Consider the following 27137-nt stretch of genomic DNA (forward strand, 5'->3'; position numbering starts at 1 on the left):
GTAACAGGACAGGGGTGGTAACCATGGGCATTTGGGCTACTTCCTCAAGTCACTTACTGTGCCTTCAGGAACCCCTCAAGCTCTATCTCATATGTACCACTTCCACTTAATTATGGTGTGTTGTTGTTCACACCCAACTTTATGGTTTGGTGGGTCAGACAATATGCAGCTCATGATAGGTAACTCAGGTCTCATGGTAACTTGATGGCCCATGGTTAAGTGTTCAGGCTCTACTAAGGCCTAGTAACAGGCCAAAAGCTGTTTTTCAAAAAGAGAGTAGTTATCTGCAGAGGACAGCAGTGCTTTGCTCCAAAATCCTAAGGGTCTGCATTGTGATTCTCCTATAGGGGCTTGCCATATGCTCCAGACAGCATCTCTATTTGACACTGAAAACTTCCAGCTCCATTGGCATTCAACTGATTGGATAAAAGGTCACTCATTGCTGATGGCAATCTCCCTGATTGATGTAAATGTAATCAGCTGTCTATGCAGTAATGTTACTGGAGACAAAAGTCCATGAATGTCCTTGTATTACAATTAGCCCAGTGCTTGCTTGACCAAACAACTGGGTACCATTACCTGACTGAATTGACACATTAGCCTAACCATCACAGGTATTTTGTCCATAAACATATTAGATTTCTCCCAATGGACATTGTACTTCATAAAAAACCTATATGCCACTATTTACAAATAGGACTTTTGAAATTTTTCTCAGTAAATTGATGCCTGCATGCATATCATCCCTGAGAAAACCCAAGCTCTACTTGGATCATCCATTTGCCCAATCAGTAAAACAAATTTTTAGATATATTATTCAAAAGGAGAAAAACTGAGCTTTGATTTATTAATCAATAATTTAGCCAAAGGAATCTTGGAACTTTTTTGTAAGAAACAAAGATTAGTTTAGTTTTCACATAAAGGAAGAAAATATTAATTAATGTAACCTGGCAGCCTACTGCCTCAGTCTCCCACTCCCAGGTTGAGCAGGAACAAGAAAACCAGCTTAAGCCAGTCCTATAGGCAGTAAAAATGATGCCCAAGAAAGAGCTAAGTCATTACCAATTCAGCACTGAATTCCATTCCTTATCTGGTAAAGGGGAGCAGGTGAAAACTAAAATGGTTGGAATGTGATGAGGAACGCGGTTAATTAAAAACTTCTGCGCAGGAAAGTTTGCTATTCTTGGATAGGCTGTAACCTGTGAAGTATCCAATCTATGGAGAAACAGAGGAGGGGCTTGTGTGCTAGGTTTAGGGGTATAAATTGTGTCATTTTTCTTTGTTCAGGGTGCCAGCCACGTCTTCTGGTTGTGCACCCCTTCTTGCAAGATTGAGAATAACTTCTTTTCTTCACAATTGGGTGAGCCTTATTTTCTTCCAGAAGAAGATTTCTTTCTTACATTTTTAATCTTAAATCATCTTCAGTTCAGACATTAAAAAAGTCATGATAAGTGGAAAAAATCCTACATGTTGTAGTTTAGAATTTGACAGGTGTTCTATGTAATGCCACTGACACCATAAAACTCTCCCTCAATAAGAACATGAAATTAGAGAGATCCTGGTTTGAAATATCAAAACTCCAGATATAACTTGGCCTCTTATGGTGGAACATGTGCAATCTTAGGGAAAAAATCTATTTACATCACTGCAGAATTTCTTTGGTTCCTTCTATATTGGCTGAGATTATCTATATTTCAATTCAGGCTGGCTACACTGAAAACAGTCTTCTGCATAAACATAACTATGTGCTCCTGCAAATCTTCATCAGGAAGTTAAGACTGCAAAACCATAAATAACTTCATTGTTTCCTTCAGGAAATTCTCATGACTTAGCATATCTGTACATACATTAGGTTCATCTGAACAAACAGACTTTTTTATGAAGAAAAGAGTTTGCTTATTAAGACTTTCCATTCTCAGGGTATGAGTTTTAATGGCTCATCTCTAGATATTTCTCTCCTATGTCCTCCAATATTAGCATATTATGCTGTAAATATTACCCAATCAAAAACAAGTCTCTACTTTGAAAATCCTCTGTACATATAATTTAACTCATTTGTGAACAAAATGAGGCATAGCAACTATGCTAGGGAACATCTCTTTTTAGTTATGCTCCCTATATAATTGTCTAAAGAGAATGCTAATTTGTTGTCTATTTTGTGAAAATAGCACATAGAATTTTTCAAATAATTTGAGTTTGATGGGGTAAGGAGTCACCCATAAACATTGGTTATGTTGCTTGGTTGTAATCATTACTGTTGTCAGATTTTCTGTTCATAGAGCCTTTAAAGCTTCTGCACAACCACCGGCATGGCAGTTCATGTGTCAGAAGCAAACTGATCATCTTGAAAAAAACATAATGGAATCCCTTGAAAATGCCACTTGAAGCCAAGATGGTAGTATAGATCTGAGAATCTAATAATTTACATTTTTTTCTGTGAGGTCATTCTGTCAACTCCTGAAAAGGGAAAAACAAGAGAATATTTATAAAGAAAAGAAATCCATATATTTAAGCACTTTCCTAAAAGATGTAAAATCTGATCATTACTTTTCATTGAAAGTTCTAACTAACAGAAGCAAACAGAATTGTGCAATTTGTGTGATTTCAGGATCCAAAACCATTAAAAGACCTAACTGAAGGCTCCTTTGCTGAATAAAAACAATAGGATTTTTTTTAACCCATTGTGAATGAACCTCTGGAGTCAATCCATTTTATCAAGGAAGGTGGTTAATTAGCATGAACTCCATGTATAACTCAGTTTGTTTACTCAATTACCTCAGAAATATTTCTCCCAGTAGCCATCACTCAGTAAATTTCTCCACTGGCAAGTGTTTCCTTGCTGAAGTAGCCCCAAAATATATTTATTTATTTTTCCTTTATTTAAGCTATATTTTAACTATTCCTAAATAATAAATTTGTTGATTTTTCCTCATTTTTTAGATATTTATTGCATTGAGTGACAAAATTTGTTTCTTTAAACTAGTATTTATTATGCATTTTTACTTTATATAAGCTGGTTTCTTTCTCATTTAATTTATGATATGAAAATTTGATATTTAACTGCATCATGAGTATACCTTTATCAAAGTTGTTATGAATTAGTTAGGTAAAAATGTATTCAAGGTGAAAAACAAAATTTTCTGGAGAGCCTTTACAACCCAATGCAAGGAAATATTTACATGAGTCTTTAGGTCACGCTTACAGATGTAACATATTAAATTAAAATTAAATTAAATATTGGCATGAATTGATATTTAGGGCAGTAATTGAAGGACCAGATCTTCATAATGTCATACATAGCCCTTTATTTCTTAAAAACATGTGAGAGGGAAACGGACTTTGGCCCAGTGGTTAGGGCGTCCGTCTACCATATGGGAGGTCCGCGGTTCAAACCCCGGGCCTCCTTGACCCGTGTGGAGCTGGCCGTGCGCAGTGCTGATGCGCACAAGGAGTGCCGTGCCACGCAAGGGTGTCCCCCGCGTGGGGGAGCCCCACGCGCAAGGAGTGCGCCCGTGAGGAAAGCCGCCCAGCGTGAAAAGAAAGAGCAGCCTGCCCAGGAATGGCGCCGCCCACACTTCCCGTGCCGCTGATGACAAACAGAAGCGGACAAAGAAACAAGACGCAGCAAATAGACACCAAGAACAGACAACCAGGGGAGGGGGGGAAATTAAATAAATAAATAAATAAATCTTTAAAAAAAAAAAAACGTGAGAAATAACTTGTATGAGAAGGAAATAATGAGATATATAGTTGTATCCAGCAGCAAGACTTCAATTTCTGAAAATGGATTATTCAATCTGTAATTTTAAAAATAATGACAAACTGAATCAACAGAGTTATGAGACAGTTCCTGTCAATGAATAGAAAATTCCTTCCCCATGCAGATAAGTAGGCTTACACAATTATTTCATTAGCTCTCATTTTTCTGAATGTATTATTTTTCTCACTTTCCATGAATTACAATATTAGTTTTGTTCCATCACTGGCTTAGATTACCATTTCTTTAGATTTCATTTTTAGTTTTTAAGTACATAAATTGCTTTAATTGATAACATCTCCATTTTCTAGGGTTGTTATGATAAACTCCACACACTGTTTGGCTTACAACCAGAATGTATCACCTCAAATTTTGGAAGTTAGAAGAGCAAAATCAAGGTCTTGAATGGCCATGTTTTCTCTCTGACATCTATAGAGTTCAAGTTTTGAACAGCTACAAACTTTGGCGATCCTTGGCTTGTATCTCTGCTTCTATCCCATGGTGACATCTCCCTACTTGTGTATGCTCTTTGGCTTTCCACTGAATTCTGCCTTTTATTGACTTTGACTGCCTTTTTTCTTCTTATAAGGATCCCATGATATGGATTAAGTCTTATCATGACTAATGTGCCTATTCTAAACATGATCTTCAAAGATCCTATTCATAAATGAGTTCACACCTTAAATAATGACAATACCTTCAAAAGTCCTATTTCCAAATGGGCTCACTACTCCAGGAAAACAGATGAAGACTTGAATGTGTCTTCATGTGAGACATGATTCAGTCCCAACTGTCTGCCTCTGGTTTGCAAAATGGCATGTTCCCAAAAGCAAAGCATATTCACCTTGCCCCAATATCCCAAGAAAGCTATAGAGAAAGCTAAGCCAGGTGCTGTGAGGAGGGTTATGGGACCACCAGGTGGGAGGGCCTGGAATGACATATTGAGGTGACACATTGTGACCAGAATGACAAGAGGGAGACAACACTGCACACAGTGTGGGAAGGGGGAGCCTGGGAAAAGCACAGCAGGGAAAGAGTCAGAGCAAGAGGGAGTTTGGCCAGAGAGGAGGCTAGGAAGGTAGCTGCTGTGCACAGAGCCTCAACTGAGGCTCAACTGGGGGAGGTACTGCTTCCCAGCCCTGTTGTGTTGATCTGCAGGATTCATGTTAAATGGGAGATAGACCAAGAGAGGGAGAGAGAGAGAGGTGAAGACAGAAAAGCATTTAGTGTAAGTCTTAGGGGTGGGGTGTCCTGACATTTAGCCATATTAATTGTTTAGCAGCACAGGCCAGGACTCAGTCCAAGGGGGATTATTTGGGGCTGTATGTAGCTGGAAGCTGAGATGGCAGGGACCCAGGGCACAGGCAGCCCACCAGAGAGGTTGAGAGGAGGCACTTGCATCTGACTCTAAATACAATGGGAAGACTCTGGGAGGGTTCCTGGCACAGCATCAATGGCTGAATTTCATCTCATTTCAACCTCATCATGGTACAGAATGAGACAGCAATCCAGGAGGGAGAGTGAGTTTCCTAAGCTCACACAGCCCTCCCCAGTCTTGTTTCTAATTTTATTGGATGTTACATCCATCTCTGTTTATTCCGTGTCTGTATGTGTATTATCTACATGGGAAACAAGACTATGGGGTTTGCAGTGTTCTCCCCACTTAGGCCTGATGATGTCCCCAGGAAGCAGAGACTAGAATGACTCCCACTGTGTCAGTGAGGAAACTGGGGAGGCCTCGGTGACTAGTCTGGGGTGACAAAACTGAAAAGGAGTAGCTGGGTCTGAATCTCCTCCTAGCTGGGGCCTGAGCTGCACACAGGCCTTCTCAGGTAGCTGTGGTGAGGGACATGTTGGCAGAACTGTGTCCAGTTACAAGGTGATCTAGGTAAGGAGGATAGACAGATGTGCAGAGAGAACTTTTGTGGAGTTCTAACATTTGAGGGGCCCAGGTAAGGGGACCTAAGGAGGTGACCTCACTTCCTTGGTGAGAGTCCCCAACAGAATTTGGAACTCTGGTACCAGGCACCCAGATTCCAAAGGCAGCCCCTTCCCAGCTCACTTGGCAGGAGACACCTGAGAGGGACCCATGTTCTCCTGCTGTGTTCCTAGTTCATGAGGCTCCAGCCTCAACCAAACCAGGAATGAGTCTCTTTTCCATTGTTTCAACATTGGCTCAGGCCTCAGCCACAAAGCCCTTGGCCATCATCCAGGAGGTACCCAAAGGTAATGTGGGTGGCCCAGGGACAGCCAATTCAGCACAGGCCCCTACTCTGCTCCTGCCTGGGCAGCTCCATGTCCACCCACCTCCCAGTGGGTGGGAGACATGAGCAGTGGGACCACCCAGGGACAGGTCCCCAGGAGGTCCTTCCCTGTCACCTGCCAGGTCATGGCTGGAAGGTTGGGAAGGCTCTTCTTGGGGGTGGCACACTTGTGTTTACCAGTGTTAACCCTGAGCTCTCAGTTGTCATCTCATCTCAAATGGGGCTGGAGAGGAAGGCAGACACCCATCTGGGTCTGATCAGAGTCCCAGCCCAAATAACGAGCAGCTTCCCCAGTGGAGTAGGGCAGTCCACTCGCTGATGCCTCTTGGCCTGGCTGCCAGGCACTGTGTTCACAGACCTCCACGTAGGTGGTCAGCGAGGAGCTGGAGGAGGGACTCCTCTACATGGTCTCTCTGCAGAAGGTGCAGGCCCATCATGGCCCTGGCCAGAGCCAGCGCTGGTTCCAGGTAAGAGCAGGTGCTGATTGGTGTCCTGCAACATTGGGAAACACCCCAGGGCCTGTATCCCACCCCAGCCTCTCCCTTTCTCCCTCTCCCAGGGCTTTCACCCCTGAGTGGCCCAATATCCTACTTCCTGAGCAACCTGGGTCCCCACCAATCACCCACCACATTGCCATTCCACAGACCAGGGAGCAGGCCAATTCCCATGGTTAAAGGAATAGCAGAGTGGAATCATTTCCATGGGTTTCCCTTCAGGGTAGGCTGAGGGGTGGGCTCACTTCACACACATGTGCTTTTGCTGCTGTATTTCTGTTTCCAATCCCTGGCCCCATGTCCCCAGGCAGCAGTCTTTGTGACTGCCCTTCCACACCTGCTCCAAGCCATACTGCTCCTCTCACTTAGGAGGGTTCTTGCGATCTCCCATAGCCTTTCCCTCCATCTTCCCAGATCAGGTACTGAGGCCTGACTCAGCTGCCCAATATTCCAAAAGGGAGGCAGCTTAAAGCAGTTATTCAGTCTTTGGTGCTGCTGAACCTTGAATGGTCCTTTCCTGTGGCCCTGTCAGCACTGCTGCCCTGAGCATCTCCCATATGCCCCAAGGCACTGATCCCTCCTGCCCCTGGTAGAGGCTCCCAGGAAAGGGATGGCTGAACAGAGGACATGCAGACATCACTTTTAAGAGTGAGGCTGGAGCAGTTCAGTTATCACAAGCTGTCTGTTTGGGTGGGAGCATCCTCATGCCCTGCCTGGAAAGGGCTGCAGTCACCCCTCGGGCTGAAGTGTGGCTTGCTGGCCTGGCGAGGGGAGCGGCCGCGGTAGGCCTAATTCCGCTGCCCCCATAATAGGGTGGCTGGTCGGACTCACCGCCACCCCTGAAGGAAGCTCGGCATGGGCGCAGAGTGCCCTCGGGTCTCCCCTTCTCGGCAGCCATGCTTCCGCGGCCGCCCCTCCTCCTGGATGGCGCCACACGATGCCTGTGGGGCGGCACCCTTCTTCTTCTTTCTCCCTGCGCAGGCGCAGGGCGGAAAATTCCAGTCTGCCCTTTTCCCCTCCCCCAACAGCAGCAACAGCCAGGCGTGGGCGGAGAAATCCAGTCTGCCCTTTTCCCTCCCCCACCAGCAGCAACAGCCAGGCGTGGGCGGGAAACTCAAGTCTGCCCTCCACCCCAGCAACAGCAGCCACCAATCCCTAAACCCTGCCCCTTCCCCCAGCAACAGCGACAGCCAATCCCTAACCACCACCCCTCCCCCATCCAGTACTGCCCACTGACCTTTCGCCGGCAACCAATCAGAACAGGGCGTGGCTTCGACCAATCAGCCTTCCCCAGCCCCTATAAAACTGTTGCCTCTCCCTCAATAAAGTTGGACTTGCGTGTTTACCTTGTCTCCGCGGTAGTTCTTCTGCCGTGCGCCCTCCAGTCCTGAGAGCCCCCGACAAGGGCCTGGCCTCCCTTGTCCCCAGTTCGTCGCCTGCTTCTCCGGGCGACCCCTTCGTCGCCTGCTTCTCCGGGCGACCCCGTCAGCCGAACCGCGCAACCCCTTGTGAGACCGATCCCTCGTCTGCTGCCGGACCGACCCCTCATCCCAAGTGGGACCGACCCTTCGTCCCAAGCGGGACCGACCCCTCGTCCAGAGCTGGACCGACCCCTCGTCCGCAGCCAGACCCCACCTCTACCGACCGAGCAAGCCGCCGCAACTGGCTCTTCATTTTCCTTCATTTTCCTGATCTGGGATCAGGGTGGCAAATGGCATAGCCTTGTGATCCTGGCCCCATAAGCAGTGGAGCCTGAAAGTCAATTACTGACCAGATGTGTCTGCAGTTTCCTGAGAAATCTGTTCAAATCCTCAGGCCTGTAAGGATCTTTCTCCCCCCTAGGGACACCCTAGGTATCTGCCCTTTGCTGGGTCTAGGGCCCCATCTTTCAATTATTTCCTCACCTCAAATTCAATTTTAAGGCCAAGGGCCTTTCTCTGCTAGAGGCACACATGTCCCCCTTGGCCTCAAGTCACTGAGGGCTTGGGTGCAGCAGGTCTGCCTACAGCCCCGCCTCACCTGGGGGTCTATAGTTCTGCCTCCAACCGCATGTGCCTCCTCTGTCCCACCCTAGAGGAAGAACAACTTGACCCTCATGAGGGAGGAGAGCTGCACTGTGTGGATGGTCAAGGCAGGCAATTGGGAAAAGCTGGTGGAGTATCTCATGCCTGCCTTCCAGGAGGGTGACCTCATGTATATCAACATCTTTGGAACATACCAGGTCTTCACCACCACCGAGCAGGTCCTGGACTGGTTGTTCCACAGGTGAGAGCCAGCCCCACCCATGGCCACTTCACTGCTCTGCCCCCAACTTTCTTGTGTCTCAGAAATGTCATTTCACCTACTGGCATCAGTTTCCTCCTTGGGAAGGGGAGCATTTAAAGGAAAAATCTTCAAGGTTGATTGTAAGGACTAAGTGGGAGAATCCATAGAAAGTGCTTCCCCAAGCCTGGCTCAGTGGATGATTGGCTGGAGGGGCAGAGTTGTTCCTAGGCAGGAGTTTCCTCTTCCCAGTGAAGAAGCTTGCAGCATCTTACTCTTACTGACCCCAGCTTTATCATTTCTAAAGGAGGCTTGAGATCCTTTTCAGGACCTCCAACCTTGGTGTGGTCAGAGCAGGGATCATTGTAGACCACCAGAGGGGTCCAGACTCACCCTAGGTCTGAGAAGGTGCTGCTTAGGACTCATTCCTTCACCAAGTATACCTAAAGTGTCTACTAGGTACAGAAACTTTCTGAAGCATGTAGCTCCATGCAGTGAAAAAAGCAGACAAATTTCCCTGCTCTTCTGGGTTCCATTTGAGCTGGGGCTGCAAGCAGTAACATGAATCATCTTAAGCAGGGGGTACACTAATAAGTTAGCTGTGACATGCTCATGGTCTCTTCCAGATATGGACATAAGCACCATGGCAGTAGCGGGCATGACATATGCCTTGAAATGAAAAAGTGAGCGCACTTTGGGAGAGGGGGAGGGGCTCTCCTTACCTGAGACCAGTGTGGGGAGTTGGATGGTGGGTGGCGGGAAAAGGCTGGGCAGAACACTGGGCCCCACTCATCCTATGACCCCCTGGAGGGTCAGCTCCTCAGGCCAGAATTGCTGGGTGAGGGCCAGGAGGGCCTGGGGCAGATGTACAAACCCTGTCCCCTCCTCACTCACATATTGATGAAGCTCCTACTATGTGTCAGTGCCAGACTATGAACAGACTAGTCAAAACCCTTCCCTGTCCTTAAGGACTTTGTGCTCTGGTAAGAGGGTCCCTGGGGAGCAGCGTGGAAGAAAGGCCATTTTCTGACTCTGCTGCCCACCTACCTGCCCTCAACACCCTCTCCTCCCTCCTGAACACCTGGCTGGACCAGTATCCTGAAGATTTCCTAGAACCAGCAGACTCTCCCTGCATCAAGCTGCTGGTGGTCTGTGCCCAGGTGCATTTGCCTGACTCTGCCCTGGAGCACCATGCCATGATTCTGCTCTCACAGATGAGTCATCAAGAGCCCTTTGAGGCAGACCCAAAGGGTGAGGAAGCCAGGGGTAGTAGGATGTGAGCTTGTGGGATGGTGGCCAGGACTGGAGCACATACGCAGGACCTACCAGAGATTGCCCTTGGGCCAGGAGCAGAGAAGAGCCTCAGACTAGTCGCCTGGGAGACTGCAGTCTGGGCACATTTTTTGAGCCAGATATTCCCCTGGAGGTTGTGGGATCTTCTCTGTATTTGAAAGACACTTGGAGCCATTCATCATGTGAATCTTCCTCTTCTCCAGCTTCTTTGTCAGCTCCAGATCTGCAAATGCCTCCAGTGCAAACTGGCACCAATTCAACCACCTGTGGCAGACACAGGGGCAGTTCCAGAGGCTGATTCAGCTCCACTGTCATCTCTACTGCCAGCTACTGTGTTTGCACCAGTGCTTGCTCTGGAAGTAGATCCTGATGCATTACCTGCTGTAGCACCTATACCTTCATCAGCTGGAGCATCTGCTCAGGAGGTGGAGGCAGCTACATCACGATCAGCTGAACAAGTTCCAGAGTCTGGGTCACCCATATCAACATCAGATGCACCAGATCCAGAGCCAGAGGCAAGTCCAGCTCCACCTACCTGGACAACTATACATGGATCAGCACTATCCACTCTGGAGGTAGAGCTTGCTCCTTCAACATCAGAAGCACCAGCTTTAGTGCTTGAAGAAGCTTTGGTGCCAGCTCCACCACTGCCAGGCTGGAGGAGGGCACATCGCCATCTGCATCACAAGTTCCTGAGCTAGAGGCAATCCCACCACTACCTCCAGTGCCACCTACACAGTCTGCACCAGCGTCCCTTCTGGAGCTACAGTCTGGTTATTCACCTTCAGCAGCACAGGCTCTGAAGGGGAAGGCATGTCTGGCAACACCACCAGAGCCACTGCCAGAGCTAAAGTCAGCAGCAGGGCAGGCTACACCATCAAAGTCTTCCTGCCCCTTGCCTGAGATCTCAGAGAACCTGCCGAGTGAGGAGAAGGCTAACCTCCTGGCTTTCCCTCCTGAACTAGTGGCAGAGCAGCTGACACAGATGGAGGTGGTGAGCAGCTGGGATCAGCAGGGTGCATCTGGGTGGATCTTCCTCCCAGGATCTGCCACCACAGTCTTAGCATCTCCTGATCCAGAATCGTATGATCTTTTTCCAAAGCCTGGCTCCACTCCCAGAATTGTATGTAACCTGAACAAGTTTATTAATCCCTAAATCTGCACTTCCCCTCTCTAGAGAGTAGATATAGAACACCAAATACACCTGTCATAAACGCGGACTGTGAAGATTACATGAGAGCAAAGAAATAGAAAGCCTTAGGGGATTGGTCATTGGGGGTTAAAGGGAGCTCAATGAGGTGCAACCAGCTCCATGGGTGGCCTGCTCTGTGCCACTAATAAGATCCTGAGGTGCACTGGATCCTTTGCAGGCATTCAAAGCATATGCCCCTCCCCCAACCTAGGGACCATGCACCTGACTGCTAGCAAGCCAGGAGGCATTATCAGGAGGGACCATGGTACCACTTAGGCCTGTGGATACATGAGGCACCTCCCATGCTAGAGTTTGTGTGAGGGACTTCAAAGTGTAGTTCCCTCTTCCCCTCTAGGCTTGGGCATTGGGTCACTTCTGCTATGTCCCCTCAGGGGACAAAGAACACACCCTGACCTCAGCCTGCCAAGGTTCAGCTGAGACCACTGGACCCTGACCTGGGACTTGAGGGCCTGTGGGGTCTAAGGTGCATGGGTGTGGGGCCCACTGACATCTCCTTCCCAGGGACTGTTCAAGAAGGTGGTGCCCTATCACTGTCTGGGGGCCATCTGGTCCCAGCACAACAAAAAGGACAAGGAACATGTTGCACCCACCATCCATGCCATTGTCACCCAGTTCAAGCATGTGACCAACAGTGTCATCCACAACCAGCCTTGGGGACCAGAGCATGAAGGCTCAGGACAGGGCCAGGGTGGTGGAGAAGTGGATCGAGATGGCCAGGGTATGCTCAGGGGGCCCTCTCTGGAATCCTGGAGCCCCTCTGTGCTTTTGTTGGCTCTCAGCCCTCCATGCTTCCCTGGCCTATAGCACAGTCCTACACTATCCTCACATCCCACCCAGGCTACTCCCTCAGGTTGAGTGTGGGTGTCTCTCTCTGGATCCATGCCATGCTCTCAGGGTCTCACTGGGTGTCTGTCTCATCCTAGAGGGGAGATGTCAGCAGAGGCGGCTGAAGCTGGAGTAGGGGGCCACTCAGACCACATCTCACTGCTCATCCTCCCCTCCCAGGAGTGCCAAATCCTCAAGAACTTTTCCTCACCATCCTCTCTGCTCTTGAAAGTCAATCAATTCACCATCTTAAGAAGACATGGAGGGTTGGTGGACTTGGCCCAGTGGTTAGGGCATTGGTCTACCACATGGGAGGTCCGTGGTTCAAACCGGGCCTCCTTGAACTGTGTGGAGCTGGCCAACGTGCAGTGCTGATGCGCGCAAGGAGTGCCATGCCATGCAGGGGTGTCCCCCATGTAGGGGAGCCCCACGCACAAGGAGTGCGCCCCATAAGGAGAGCCGCCCAGTGTGAAAGGAAGTGCAGCCTGCCCAGGAATGGGGCCACACTCACAGAGAGCTGACGCAAGATGATGCAACAAAAAGAAACACAGATTCCTGTGCTGCTGACAACAACAGAAGTGGACAGAGAAGATGCAGCAAATAGACAGAGAACAGACAACGGGGGGGGGGGGAGGGGAGAGAAATAAATAAATAAATAAATAAATAAAACTTTAAAAAAAAGACTACATGGAAGACAGTTTCCAGGTGAGCAGACTTCTCCAGGGACACCAGATTGAACCAGGGGCCTTGTTTGGGCTGGACATTGCCCTTCAGGGAGCCCCAGGGGCACTGGCTCCTGGACAAGGGCTGTGGGAAGGGGGCAGCTGAGATCAGCTGTTCTGCCTTAGCACTGGTTCCCTCCACTTCCCACCACTGTCAGTTACAGAGTTGAACCAATTGGGACCATGTTAAGTGTTTGCTTCTCAGCAGCACACTTTGTCCATTGAAGTCTACATATGTCAGAACCAACTGCTCATGAAATGGGAAGGGGGTCCCCATCATGCCCACCTCATAGCTAAGTTCCCAAGTCCCATGATGTCCTGCAGTGCTCAGAGATACCCAGTTTTAGCACCACCCACCCAGGCAGTCTGAGTCCCAAGTGACTAAAATAAAATGGATTAGTCTTTATACCCTCCTACCCACTCCCATATTTCCACCTCTTTCAGATGCTATCTGAAATTGTCTCAAAGGAGAACAACTACTCACAGCAGGGAGCTGATCATCAAGGTATAGAGGATGCTGGAGGGTCAGGGCTCAGGTAATGAGGATTTAAATTTTTCACTGAAAGTTTCTTTGAAAACACCCAGTCTGGCTTATTCTGGTTGAAGATGTAGAGGGATATGTTTGGTTTGTGGGCAGGGGGGGGGGGTATAGTTGTAGGGTAGTAGGTCGTGGTTTTAGGGTTCTGTGGAGTTGGCTGGGATGTTCCAGGAGGAGTTGATGAACTGATAAGATGAGAAGTGCTGTGTCCTGTGTGGGTGAACTGAGAATCTGAGGGGTGGCAACAGCAGCTGAAGAAAGACACATAAAGACAAATATAAGATTAGAGGGGGCCAGGTGGGCCAGGGCTAGCTAATGACAAAGCCAAGGCCCCAAGCTGGCACCACAAGCTTTATTTAAAGCAGTTATCTAGATCATTGTTCTCAGAGCAGGGGCTATCAGGCATGAAGTTCTTTGAGGAGGGTTTTCTTAGAGTTTCTTCTCATCAGGACATCAGCTCCTTTCTGCTTACCAGCAGGTACAGACATGTTTGATCACAGACTCACCACTCTGCACACATTGATCCTCCCTAGCAACGTGGCTTGAGCCCACACATTACTTCGGTGACCCCAGAAGAAGTCTCCATCTGAGTGAGAGGATCTCATAACTGTGCCTCATAACTGACATGTGTGCCAGAGAGTTATAAGAAATATTTGGGAGACAGGAAAGCATGGCAGTCCTTCCTGATCAAATCTAGAAGCTTCCACATACAAGGGGAAGCAAAACTTCAATGCTCAGTACTTCTGGCAGTCCCTACCCTACTTGGACAATCAGATCTGGCACCATGGAGACCCATTCCTGAGTGGATGTCAGGACTTCTCTGCAGGCAAAATAACCTGAGTGGACTTCAGGGAAGGGGATGCGTTTGGCATGACTTCAGGCAGACTTTGGGGTCTCCACTCCTGTTGGCTGGAGCATGCAGAAGCTGCTCAACTCAGCCTCCAGAAACACCCCATCCTCAAGCTCCATGCCTGGGATGACACAAGACCCCAACCCACACCCAGAGGCCAGGAGAACCAGACACCAGTTAGTGGTGGTCAGTGGTGGTGTGACATCAGCTCAGATGTGGCCACTGTCTTAAGCGAGCAGCCTAGCCTCTGAGACCCTGAGTGATTCAGTACTAGTCGACAGCCTCTTGGGGCTCTCTGCCCTCATGTGGAATAGAAGCAGGACCATCCAGTGGTGCCACCCTCAAAGTGAAGTGGCAAGGTTCAAGGGAGAAAAGCAACATGGCTCAGCATTCTCTTGACTCTGAAGGGTAGAGCACAATGGTCAGAGTATCCTCACTGCTAGCATTCAACACTGAGGCCTCTGGACTCCCAATGAGGGGCTTCAGGTCTCTGTCCTCACATCAGAGATAAACAGGCTCAGGGAGTCTGGTCCACTTGCACAAGGTCAGGCAAAGGACATCAGGCATGTGATGGCAGCAGATTTCCACGTGCCCACTTGATCCAGGCGTCCAAGGCCCCAGGGACAATAGTTGAGGGATGGAGGGCCTCACTGACCTCATCCTCAACCCTGATGGAGGAGATCTCCAAGTTTGCCATCCTGGAGATAGAACTTAAAAGAGCCCAGAAGAAGGAGCAGCAGCAGCAGGAGAGGGTGAGTGGGTATGAGGCTGGGTGGTTGGGGAGGGATGGTCTTAAAGTCAGCATGAAGCCCTCCTCAGGCCCATCCCTCTGGACCTTTAAGCCTGGAAAGCCTATCAATGTCCTCTCCTCTGGAAGCTTTAGGACCATGAGCTGTGGGAATCCTGGGAGACTAGTTGCAGCCAGTCGTAGTAAGAGTCTGGAAGAGCTAACACAGGGTGGATTGGTTGTGGGAGGGGAGTTAACTTGGTGACTTAAGAAAATCCAGTACTGTGAGGGGACTAAAATGGAGTTTGGGGTCCTTGGATTCTGGAAGGAAACTTAAGGGGTTAGAGTTAAGGGTCCAACACTGTCCAGGGAAGGCTGTGTGGTCCTAGGAGTCTGAGACTGAGTTTTCAGGGCATGATCTTGGGGACACCTGAGAACCTTTGCTCATTGCCACCCTACCCAAGCTACAGGGTGTCATCCAGGGCATTGTCCCATGCCTGGAGACATTTCTCACTCAGTTTTTTGATGGTGGACTATGCCATGCAGGAGTATCTGGAAGTAAGTGAGCTTGGGTGCAGGGGCAGGGTGGGAAAGGGACCCTGAGTCTTGGGAGGAGAGGCCACTCTCTGAGCTCTGAGTGCTCACCAGTGGGCACACAGGGTCTCCTGAAACTTCGCAGCCTCCCTGGAAGCTGGGGTGCCATGGGCTTCTTACAGATGAGTGAAAGGAGGCTGGTGCAAGGAGCAATTTCTCCATTGTCAACAGAGGTTGAGACTGGAAATTCTCTCTGTCTCCACTACTGGTCCCCACACCTGGAGCCCAGATTCTGCCTGGTTCCATCCATGGTCTGAACTGTCTTGTTCATGTTGAATCCTGCAGTAATGCAGTATAAGAGGGGCTAAAGGTCAATGAGCATGGCAATGAATGGGTGTCCCTTCATGATGGCTGCAAACTCTCTTCCAGGGAAGGATGGTTAATTTTGACAAAAGGAGGAAGGTGAGCAGCTGTGGCCATCACTGTTGGGGTGGGGCTGGGATGGGGTGTGGGATGGAACACAGTGTTCCTCCTGCGCAGGACACCACCAGGCTGCATAAGGCTCCATCTTAGTTTGATTAGGAGAGTTTGAGGAGAAAAGACAGGGCCAAAGCCTCCTTCTGGAGGGGAGGGGATATATTTGGGATGAAGGACAACTTCATGGTGGATGAGCTGTGTGAACTCAATTCTGAGAACAGGTAGAGACTGGAAGGGATTGGAGAGGTTGGGGGACCCACGAGAGCAAAACCAGACCCTGGCCCCCATCCCACCCAGTGAGCCCACCCAGGCATCAACAGTGACTATTCCTTTCCTCTGGCCCCAGGAATATCAGATGATCACTGAGCTCCAGCAGCCCCAGGCAGGCTGCTGTTATGACTCCCTTATGCCCAATGAGCAATTTGGGGCCTGGTTTGGAGACGTGGAGCAGCTCAGCAAGAAAGATAGGTGAGGCCAAAACAGCATCAGACACAGTAGCTATGGGATCACCATTGAGGATCCTGGGTCAACATAGGACATGTTGCCTGAGGACAGCTGGGGTACCCAAATACCAACTGCTGTGCAGACACTGGGAGGGAGACCTGAGGTGTGGCTCCAAGGACCCTACAGCTGCCACTCTGTCATGCAGCTACCACCTGTCTTGTGAGCTCAAGCCCAGATCTCGATTGGCCAGTAAGAACTTTAAGGACAAAAAGGACAAACACTGCCTGGAAGGCATCAAGCCTTGGAGTGAAGAGTGAGTTCCCCATCCATTGTGGGCAAGTGTGGGCTGGCTCAGGGCTCATGGAAACTTCAGGCTAAGTGTGGGTTTGGGGAGCCTGATGGCTTAGCCCTGGGATTCCAGCTCCACACCCAGCCAAACCTGTGACTGGGCAAATTGCCACATCCCTGGGCCTCTTTCCTCTTCTGTGAAGTGGGATCATGCTGCATGATCTCTCAGTGAGTCAGAATCCACTGGCTACTATTAATGGAATGACCACTTAGCAGAGTGCAGTGGTAATAGGGGATAAGTTTGATTGCATTCCAGGAGAGGCTACCAAGGTAAGTTGACCCATCCATTCAGCTGCCAGGACCCCAATACTGGGTCCAGTGGTAGCAGCAACCCCTACTCCAGTGTTCAGCTCCAGTGTGATCCTGACTTCAGCAGCGGGGATGCAACTCACTCACCTCATGTACATGTAGCTGGATCCTGAACCTCTATGTTGAAAATCCACCTGAGCCATATCCCAGAGTCCCAAGATGGCCATGAAATAAACATAACTGCCCACCTCTTTCTCACGTCGGCCCTCATCCTCACCCTCGATCTCCCTCTCCTGTGCCTGCTTGGCCTCCTCCAGGTCCATAAAGAGTTCAAGAATTATTGACTCCTACAGAATTTCTAGAGCCTCCTGGAGGTTCTAGAGCAACCCTAGGGTGCCCCAAGGCTCCAGGCCTTCTACTGATATTGCTGTTACCCACAGTTGGGGTAATCAACCTCTGCATCAACACAGAATTCTTCCATTGTCACATCAGCATACAGAGGATCATTCTCTTCCTCCTACTCCATCAAACCAAGGACAAGTTGGTCCAGCCAGAAGCACCACAACTCACAGCCATGCTATAATTGACATATGGTCAATTACTGCATTGTCCAAGTCAGCCTGTATAAGGACAATGGCCAGCAGTACAAGAACATCATGGTGAGCTGGGTATGGAGCCATTTCCTGGGGCCTCTCACTGGTTAAGGCAGAAGACACATAAAGAATGACATGTTCCCTCTTTGCAATCCTGGAGCAGAGTTTGCAGTGGGTGGGGAAGGACAGACAGCCTCCTCCAGAGGCAGGAAGAGCATGAGTTCGATGGCGGTCAAAGCTCAGACAGTGGACATAGGAGCTGAGGCTGGCATGCTGAGTCAGGAAGGCCTGGGAAAGGCTCTCTGAGGCAGCCCCAAAGAGGAAGAGGAAGGGAACAGCCTGCCAGGCCTGAGGGGGACATGTTCTTGGCCTGAGGAATAGCCAGAAGGCCAGGGTGATAGAGCAGGGGTCAAGGGGAAGAGCTGAAGTCAGAGAGGTGCCGGGAGTGGGTCACATCAACCCTGTGAGCTGCTGGATGGAGCTTGACGTTCTCATGGGGGGAGATGGGGTCACTGGAGGGTCAGAGCAGAACAGGGACAGCAGGTGACCTTTGGCCTCAATCCGGAGGTTGGGCTCACTGACCAATGAGGCATGATGTCATAACCCAGAAGGGCTCATGGAGTCTGCCCCAGGATGGTCGCCATCAAAGTGTGAGTAGGAGCCAGATCCTGGATAGGATGCGCAGATGGAGCCACCCCACCCCCCACTGCACAGAGGCAGGCTGAGCTGCCTTGTTACATACCTGCCCCAGGCTGCACTTCTCTTGTGGCGAGGAGCAGGTGTGGTTTAACTAAGCTGTCATTTATTCAACCCTTGACCTAAGCCCTTCCTGTAGCTAGGCCCTCATGGTCAAGTCAACTGCACCTGGACCTTGCTGATCACAGCTGCATCTTGGAACCTGGGGCTGTCCTGATGTGCTATAGGTTGTCATCCAGCCCCTCCTCTTCTCTGGCATCTGGGCTTGGACTAGATGTTGGCTCTGCCCTGGAGGTGTCCTGGAGCAGCAGAGGCAGGTCAGGGCACTCCCTGAGGACAAGCCACCTCCTGTGATTGTTAGGCAGGAGGTGACAGAGTGAGGTCCAGATTTCACTCCTCAGTCCCCACCCTCTGCTGCTTGGTCACCATTTGTCACCAGGGCGCTGGGAGTCCATAGCAGTTGCGAAGGCCGAGGACCCAGGGTACAGGTTACCGAATGTTTGGAAAGAACCCCCTTATTCCATGGAGGTCTCCCCAGAGGAGCAAGAGACTACAGTGAGGCCTCTTTAGACCCAGCCCTGATCAGAGATGGCTCCATAGGGTCTCTGGCAGCTGCACTCTGGGGGAACTGGCCCCAGGACCCCATGCCCTGAGGGTCTGTCTGGTGATCCACCACAGGTGTCCAACCAGGAAATGGCTCCAGCTGAGATCCAGAAGGCCGTGGAAGAATACAACCTGGATGGGGACAAGTCAGAGAACTACAAACTGGTGCAAATCATTTCAGAGGATTGAAGTAAGACAGAAGTCAAGTTAGAAAAGGCAGTTGTGGAGGGGATAAGCTGAGCACCATGTCTCCAGTCTGAAGGTCTGAGGCCCTCAGGCCCCAGTGTACCTGACACCAGGGTGAGCAAGCACCTGCTCACAAACCAGGCCTCTCAGAGCAGCCCTCGGTGCCCTCAGCCTCTTCTCCCTACCTGCTCCTTCTCCCATGTGAACCCTTTCCAGGACATGAACCAGGCACTGGGAAACCAAGTTCAAAGCTAACAACATTGAGGTACCCAGAGAAAGGGCTTTTCACCTTGGATCATTAAAAAGATGGCCAAGCAAAGGAGCTCAACTTGAAAGGCATCCTCTGGACAGAAGGGGGTGACTGCACCATGACAGGTGGACACAAACACCAAACATGCTACAGGCCATGCCTTTATGGTAGGGAAAACTGACCCAAATCTCCTTGATTCCCTTTGGAGGCTCTGGAGCTGCCTCATTTTTCTAGAAAGTGGAAAAGGGAAAGATCCAGAAGAAGAGCACAGACCCAGAGCCAGGTGTCTTGGACTCTGAACCCTTAGATAGGTTTCTCAAGCACCTGGGCCAGCTTCTCATCCCCTGAGGGGAGAGAAAATTAACCAAGATATGCGTACAAGGTGTGTCAGTGCACAATAAAGTTAACTAGATTCTTGTCAGTGAGCTAATCCCCTCTCCCAGACACTAGCCCAGGCAAATTAAAATGCCTCCCACCATTCCTAGAAGTTGGTTCTAAATCCTCTCTTGTCTTTTGAATGGGAAATGGGAGCTGTGAAGTATGAAATAGGGCAGAAGAACCCACCTTAAAGAAAAGAAAGACTGAGGACTGGAGAGGTTGAGAAAGGAGATGAGTAGCCACGTCAACTGAGGCCAGAGCAAGAATTCCAGCCTAGTGTTTCTTTCTAGCTGGCTCTAGACCAGGAAGACAGGAGGAAAATAGGATCAAAGTGTAAATCCTTGCTGGGTGTCAGTACTGCATGGTCATGGAGGCCTTCAGGAACCCTACTCAGGAGGCCTGGCCAGGGCTGCCCTTCGCTGGGCCCAAGTGTCTTGTCCTGGGTAGTGCTGGATTTGGGGGCTGAGCACTGTGTTCCAGAAATCCAATTGCAGTTCTGAGGTCCTGAGTAGTGAAGGTGGAGGGGTGGGGGAATAGATGACCCCTTATCAGCTCCACTCGGAGGTTGACAGTTATGAGTCAAAGTCACTTTTAAAACAAGCGTTCTTCAGTTTTAGCTGTGCCTCTGCAGAGTCTTTCCTGCAGGCAGGTATCATTCAGAGGGCTCTTTTTGGTCCTGCAGTTGGATTGGGGGATTCAGGTCCCTGGCTGAGGTCTGCCCTCATGGGGGCACAAAGGGTTGGGGTATCCTGTGGTCCCTCAGAGCACAGCTGACCACCCCTCTGCCACACTCCCCAGTGCTGCAGATCCCAGAGAGCATGAATGTGTGTGATGTGATGCCTCCCTCATACAAATATCATTTAATGCTTATGAAGTGGACCACACCCATGGACTCCAAGTTCAGGAAGAGAGCTACCTCAGCCCTTCTGGGGAAGAAGCTGAAGGGACCCAAGTTCCAAAAGGGAAACTCTAGCTGGCCCCTGGTGCCCACCAGCCTCAGGGGCTCCCTTCCCAGGTCTGCCTGGCCAAGTAGGTTTGCTGACCCTCACCACAGTGGGCCAGGCCAGGTAGGCCTCCTGCCCCAGCAGCCAGCCTGGGCTACCCCAGACTCCACTTAAACCCCTGAACCTATCCTGCTGCCCCTCATGACTCTGCCCTTTGAAAGGCTGTCCTGGGCTCCTGTGACCACTCACTCACTTAGAGGACAATTGAGCTTCTCACCTGGAGCCCTTGAATGACATTTGTGACATTCCAGAATATACAATTATAGGGGATGGACAATATCTATTGTAAATAGTTAATGTTAGATGTGAATATTTTATTAATAAAGCCTTGATGATTGGTTCTTTCATTTACAGTGTTAATTGAAATGATGTGCAGCCTCTTGCATTGCTCATTCAAATAAGAAATCATGCAGAGTCATTAGTTTATTTGAGAAGGGAGCAGTAAAAAGAGCCAGCCACCCTTCCTGGGCTTCCTGAAGCAAACACAGAAATCCCCTTTCACAGAGCAAATGTACATTTCAGAACCAATACACCTAGAAGGAGCAGAGACTACCCATAAGGAACATCAGGATTTAGACATTGAAGGTATTTCCATTTGCCACGACCAATTCCTGACCCTGGACAGGGCAGTGGCTGCCTTTCTACCACTTTGGAGGAAGACATTTTCTGCTTTTTGGCTGAGGTTTTGTTTGAGCACCAAATACGAACTTGTAGTTTTCAAGGGAGAAGTCCAGATTTACATCAGCACTAGTTACAGATACAGTTAGAACACAGATTCCAAAATGGAAAGCAAAAGGACAGAGGAAGATTATTAGCACATGGTCCAAGGGCAGGCAGAACTTTTCATCCTCAGTTCACCTCTTTGCCCCATGGTCACATCTTTACCTTAGATTTCATGCTTCTGGATCCTTATGCCTTACACAAGAATTCCTTTTCCTTATGAGGGGACTGAGGGAATTGGGATGCAGCTTTTCAGGCTGCAGCTGGGCCTTCTTTCATAAACACTGCTGCTCCCTATGAACTAGTGCTCCCCACTGCCCTGCCATTCCTTGTGCAATTTCTTAACCCAGAAAACCCTGGCAGGCCCTGGCCTCTGTGTCGGGTACTGGTGGCCTCTCCTGCCTGGCTGGGACCTGAGGCATCACCCATGGACTCTGAATGCCAAGAGTAGAATACTTATCCCTTGTAAGCTAAAGAAACCACACAGGCTTTTCTGTGGGTCCAGGTGAAGTCTGGGGCTGTGTGATTTGAGGTCCACCATCTCAGGGATCTCCAGTTTACACTCTCAGTTGTGTTGCTACTGATTATCCTTAAGAGGAGTTTGGCTCTGAGCTCTGAGAGATTGTAGCTCCCTGGGTTGATTATGTCCATAGTCCAATATATGTGTTCTGCTTATTCCATTGGGGTGTGGACAAATCCTGTGGGGAGAGGGGGATAAAAGATAGGGCCTGAGGAGGGAAGGGAATGCCACCATGACTGAAGACTACAGTCCTGCACAGACACATCTCCCCACAAATAAATTACTGAGTGGCTCCCTGTCTGGGTGGTGACAGGCCTTGTCCTGAGCTACCCCTGTGCCCTCCCCTGGTTTCCCCATGTTCAGTTGCTAAAGGTTTAACATCTGGTACAACACAGACCCCCAGGCCCTTGTCCCAGCCTCCTGCCTGCCCTAGCTGTGGATTGTGTGGCTACTTCAGTCTGGTTTATCAGGGAAATAAAACACTGTAATCTTACATTTTAATTAGCAAATATATGTCTGAACTAATCCGTTTTCTCTATAAATAACAGAATTTCCCACTCTCTTTATTGAGCAGGCCTACAAGTGAGGAAAACCTGGTAGCAATATCCACCACTGATGGTCAGATTGTGGTCCCAAAACATTATTTTCCATGACAAGAAAAGAGGGCACCTAGGAGGTATGTTTGAGCCCAGGTCTGGGCCAGGAAATGTGTGAAAGGAACCTGACAATCATGGCATAGTGGAGAGCATGGAAGGCATCAAAGCCCTCAGGGGTGGAGTTAAAACATGACAGGAGCCAACTGGAAGGCCTTCTGGCCAAATCTGGGACAACTTTGGTATCCTAATAGCCAAAAAGTATAAGCAACTCAAATGACCATTGAATGATGATGGGACAAAGAAAGTACAGTCTATCTATACAATGATACTATCAGCCATAAAACATAATGAAGCACAAATATATGCTAGAAGTTGAGGGGCCTGAAGCACATTATGCTAAGTGAAAGAAGCTGGACACTAGAGGCCACTTATAAGATTTCATTCATATAAAGGATCTATACTATGCAAATTCAGATGAAGATAGATTAATGGCTGCTAGGGACTGGGTTGAGGCTGGTTGGGGGAAAGCAACTGCTACTGGGTCCATAATTTCATTTCAAAGTCATGAAAATATTCTGGGATTAGATAATTATTACAGTTTTACAGCCTTATGAATACTAAAATCACTGAGTATGGCACTTTCGTAGGCTAAAGTTATGGCATGTTAATTATAGTTCAAAAAATGTTAAGAAGATACTGGAAGTCCATAATATTGTTTACCTTGAGTGGGGCCTGGATAGCTTCTGAAATAGATAAAACACCTGCACATTCACTGATGGGCTTAAGAAAGCTCAGGGGCTTTCAGAGATTAAAGGAATGGGGGGGGAGTAGGTGAGTTGCTGTGTCCCTGGCTCTGGTCTTTCCCCTTGACCAAATCTGTCCATGTCCCCCACCCCATCCTGGCTGCCCCTGGGAATGGCATCTCTCCTCGTGTATTTTGCAGGGAGCTCAGAGAGAGTCTTCTCATTACCCTGAGCTTCTACACAAGCTGTTTGATGTCCTGAGTCTGCCACATGAAAGATAAAGCTTTTGTGGGAACTTGGAAATCATCAGGTGCTGACACTGCTCAAGCTCTGCTATGCTGGCTGGTAATCTGCCATGGCCTTGAGTTCCCCGAGTGCTACCCTAGTCTCCTTGGCCCTTTCTTTTCAGCCCCAGGACCTCCCCATGATCAGATACCTAAAGGGTTCATGCTTCATGGCAGAGGGTCTCAGGACCTAACCAAGACTGGTTTTCTTTCTCTTGACCAAACTGCCAGCCTAGCTCCTCAGGTGTCCCTCCCCCTCCCTCCCCCATCCTGACTCCCTCAAAACTAACCTTGTAGCTGTGGACTGCAGAGAAAAGCCACTCAGAATGCAGGAAAACAAAGGAAGAAAGACACTCTCAGACCCTAACATTTCTAAATCTCACACTCATCCCCAATCCTCTCCTCCCAGCTCCCCCTCACTCAAGCCTTTAGGCTGCCCTGGGGCTGAGAGGCCCCTCACCAGGTGGTTCCCTCTTTGCCTCTTCCTCCCCTCCAGTCTTCCAGAACTCCAGGTGGCCTCATCACAGCCCTTTGGCTGTCAGGAAAAGCCATGGCCCTCAGCTCCCTCTGCAGCCAAAGCAGATCAGCCTCTTCCTGCTCATTGTCTAGGAGCCACCAAGGCCTCTTAGGGTTGATGGGTGGTTTTTTTGCTGAATGGCCCCAGGAGAAGGGCCCTGTGTGGCCAAGAAAGGGAAGGAAGGTAACTTCAGAGAGGAGCTTTCCATGAGCAGGTGGAAGAAAAAGCAGCTGTATGTGTGTTGGAGGTGAATTCAGTGGTCTATGGGTTGGGGTCAGTGACAGATACCCCAAGAATTTTCAAGGTGTGTGGGAAGAAACAATGACCACTTCCACTTTAAAAATGTTTAAATGTAACATGTTTAAGCATGTAAAGGAAGAGCATGTCAAATAAATACATCCTGCTAGCTGAAGTGATGAGGGAGCCGACCTTAGGAGTAAGCTGAGAAAGTCAGACAACACAGAGAGCAGAGCTGAGCTCCAGAGAGAAAAGGCACAGAGAGAGAGATGGGGAGAAGGTTGGTACTGGGAGTGGGGAGAGGGGAGGTAAGCTGGGGTCCATGGGAGACTGAGAAAGAGAGAGCAGCCAGGCACCAGTCCCCTCTGTCATTGCTCTAATCTTACCCCATGGCCATGGGTACTAGTTGTCTGTACCACTGCTTCTTGCAACCCAATTACTAAACAACACAGACTTGGCCAAGAGGAGGCACCCAGAGACTGTTAGAACCCAGCTCATAGGTGCATGGGCTTTCCAGGTGATCTTATCTGTGTGCGTCCAGAAAGCCATTGCTGATAATAAGACCATGGTGGCTTCAGAGGTTCAGGAGTAGTGATCCAAGGGATGCCTGCATCCTGGAGGTACCCAGGGTCTCTACAACAGTCCTAGTGCCATGTCTGAACCTGGATGCAAGAGGTATGAGCTTGGGGCACAGAAGCACAGGTACTCCTGGCTCTCCACTTCCTGAGATTTAGACAGTTCTTTGAAATGTCATCAGCTTGTCCTCATTCACTACACGTCTACCTTATCTGGATCCCTGGTAAACAGTGAGGCTATTGACACTGAGATGAGCTTACTCCTTGGTGAGTGTGAGCTAATAGGATCCGCAAAAAAACAGGATCACTGAATGCCAGTCTTGGAAGGATTGCCTTTTCCTCTGTCCTTAATAAGATCCTCACACACCCAGAATCACTGATTGTCAGCAGTGGAATTTTGCCTTGTCCTTCATCCATTGGGCATAAGGAATGTCCCCCAGAACATCCTACTGAGCACAGCTCACATGTCACCTCTTCTAGGAAGTCTACCATGGTGTTCTCCAGGAAGAATAAATAGTTTTCTCCTCCAAGTTCCCATAGAACTTGTCAGGCCCATTTACTACACTCATGAACTTGAGTCACAGATAGTTGTTTTCCTGTTACCCCTCCTTCCTGTGGATCTCCAAGGGGTAGTCATGTTTTATCCATTCAAACCCCTCCTAGCCCTTCTGTGCACTAGGCACTAGCTGGGCTCTGGGATTCAGAGCTGAATGGGACTGGACCCTGTCATTACAGAGCTTAGAAGCCATTTGGGGAGAGATGCTGATGGACAATTGCAGCAAGAGCTCTGAGTGAGATCTCTGCCACATGCATGGGGTAGGACCAGGCCTTGACAGTCATCCTGCATTGGTGCAGAGGAGCCTGCATAGAGCAGGAGTTCAGTCATCTCTTGCTGAGTGCAACTAAGGAGGCTTGGCAGCATGGTGGCCCAAGCTCTTGTTTAGGGAAACTGAGATGCAATTTAGTGACAGGAATTGGACTAGAACCCAGTGCTCCTGACTCCCTGGCTATTGGTTTCTTGACCATAATTGACACCGTTAGTGAAACTATGGCTAAACAACTTGTTCATCATTCCCTCCTTTCTTTATTCCTTCCAGAGGTCTACCATGGAGATGGGGAGCAAAACCTGATAGGGCACTTTCTCCATGGTGCTGATGGCTTAGAGAGTGGGGGCTTTGATTGCAGTATGGGAACCTTTCGTTAGGTCTCTTGATTAAATCACTTTAGTGTCTTTGCTTCAACTATCTCAGTGAGGTATGACTCAGGTTGGGTCTCCACCCTCTTGCTGGGGACTTACATAAATAGAGAAGTGGAAACAGAAACAGAAAGATGTGGATGCCATTTTTGCACTGTCATGTGAATGAGGACTCCAGGATGAGCTTCAGCTGAAAGAGAGGCCAAGAGAAACCCCTGGAGGCTGAGATAAATGCCAGAGGCTGGAATCAGTGGAGCAGGCCTAAAGTGAGAAGAAGCTACAATCTTGCTTTGACATGTGGCAGGAGCTGAGGATTGACCAGCAGATGGCCCTTGATGAGAAAGCATCTCAGATGATGTCTTGATTTGGACATTTTAGCAGCTTTGGAACTGTAAGCTTTACCCTAGTAAATCCCCGTTATATTCCCAACAGACTTCTGGTGTTTTTGTACTGGCAGCGCAGTATACTAAAATAAAAGGATTCCTAACAAAAAGTAAATGAGAAATTAAAAGCTCATGAGATTTCTATGTTTTCTCTGTTTCTGTGTTTTTATTTCTGACTCATGGCTGAAAATTTTAAACTGGAGCTCTAGACTCTCTTTTGCATTTGTCCATATGTTTGAAGATATGAGATTTTTCTTCTTCTGTGTGGTAATACCAAATTAACTTATAAAACCCCTTAAAAAGCTATATTCTAATTTGCTAGAAGACAAATAAATGCTTATATATAAATTAATCTTATAGTATTAGAAATTAGGGAGACTAAACTTCTAAAATTTCCAAAGAAAAAAAGAATGTGTACAAAACTATACCAAAATTTAAAAACAAATCAAATAATATAATTCAGATAAACCTTTCACAAACTGGACTAATTAGCTCAGTAAATAAAATTAGCTGTGTCTTCTGTAATGGTATAGATAATATAAGCATAAAGTTTTTTTCTAGTTGGGTATGTTCTTAAATTTATGTAGGTTTACTGATCAAAGGAGCTAACATTATATTTGTGAGCTCTTTAAGATGATGAAAAATGTAAATCTATGTTTA

General features: G+C 48.7%; 1 protein-coding gene across 1 annotated transcript; it reads left to right on the forward strand.

Annotated features, from left to right (window-relative positions):
• The first annotated feature begins 6425 nt into the window (after nt 1–6425).
• LOC139437943 (ral guanine nucleotide dissociation stimulator-like) lies at nt 6426–16717 on the forward strand. The gene is given in 14 exon segments (XM_071212819.1): nt 6426–6488; nt 8590–8780; nt 9404–9460; nt 9766–9937; nt 10274–10729; nt 10963–11064; nt 11785–11922; nt 11924–12001; nt 12289–12316; nt 12319–12374; nt 13275–13366; nt 14724–14970; nt 16303–16424; nt 16606–16717. Coding segments are annotated over 14 exon segments (1914 nt in total).
• Nucleotides 16718–27137: the final 10420 nt, after the last annotated feature.

This window comes from Dasypus novemcinctus, chromosome 31, assembly GCF_030445035.2.
Source record: "Dasypus novemcinctus isolate mDasNov1 chromosome 31, mDasNov1.1.hap2, whole genome shotgun sequence".
Taxonomy (NCBI): Eukaryota; Metazoa; Chordata; class Mammalia; order Cingulata; family Dasypodidae; genus Dasypus; species Dasypus novemcinctus.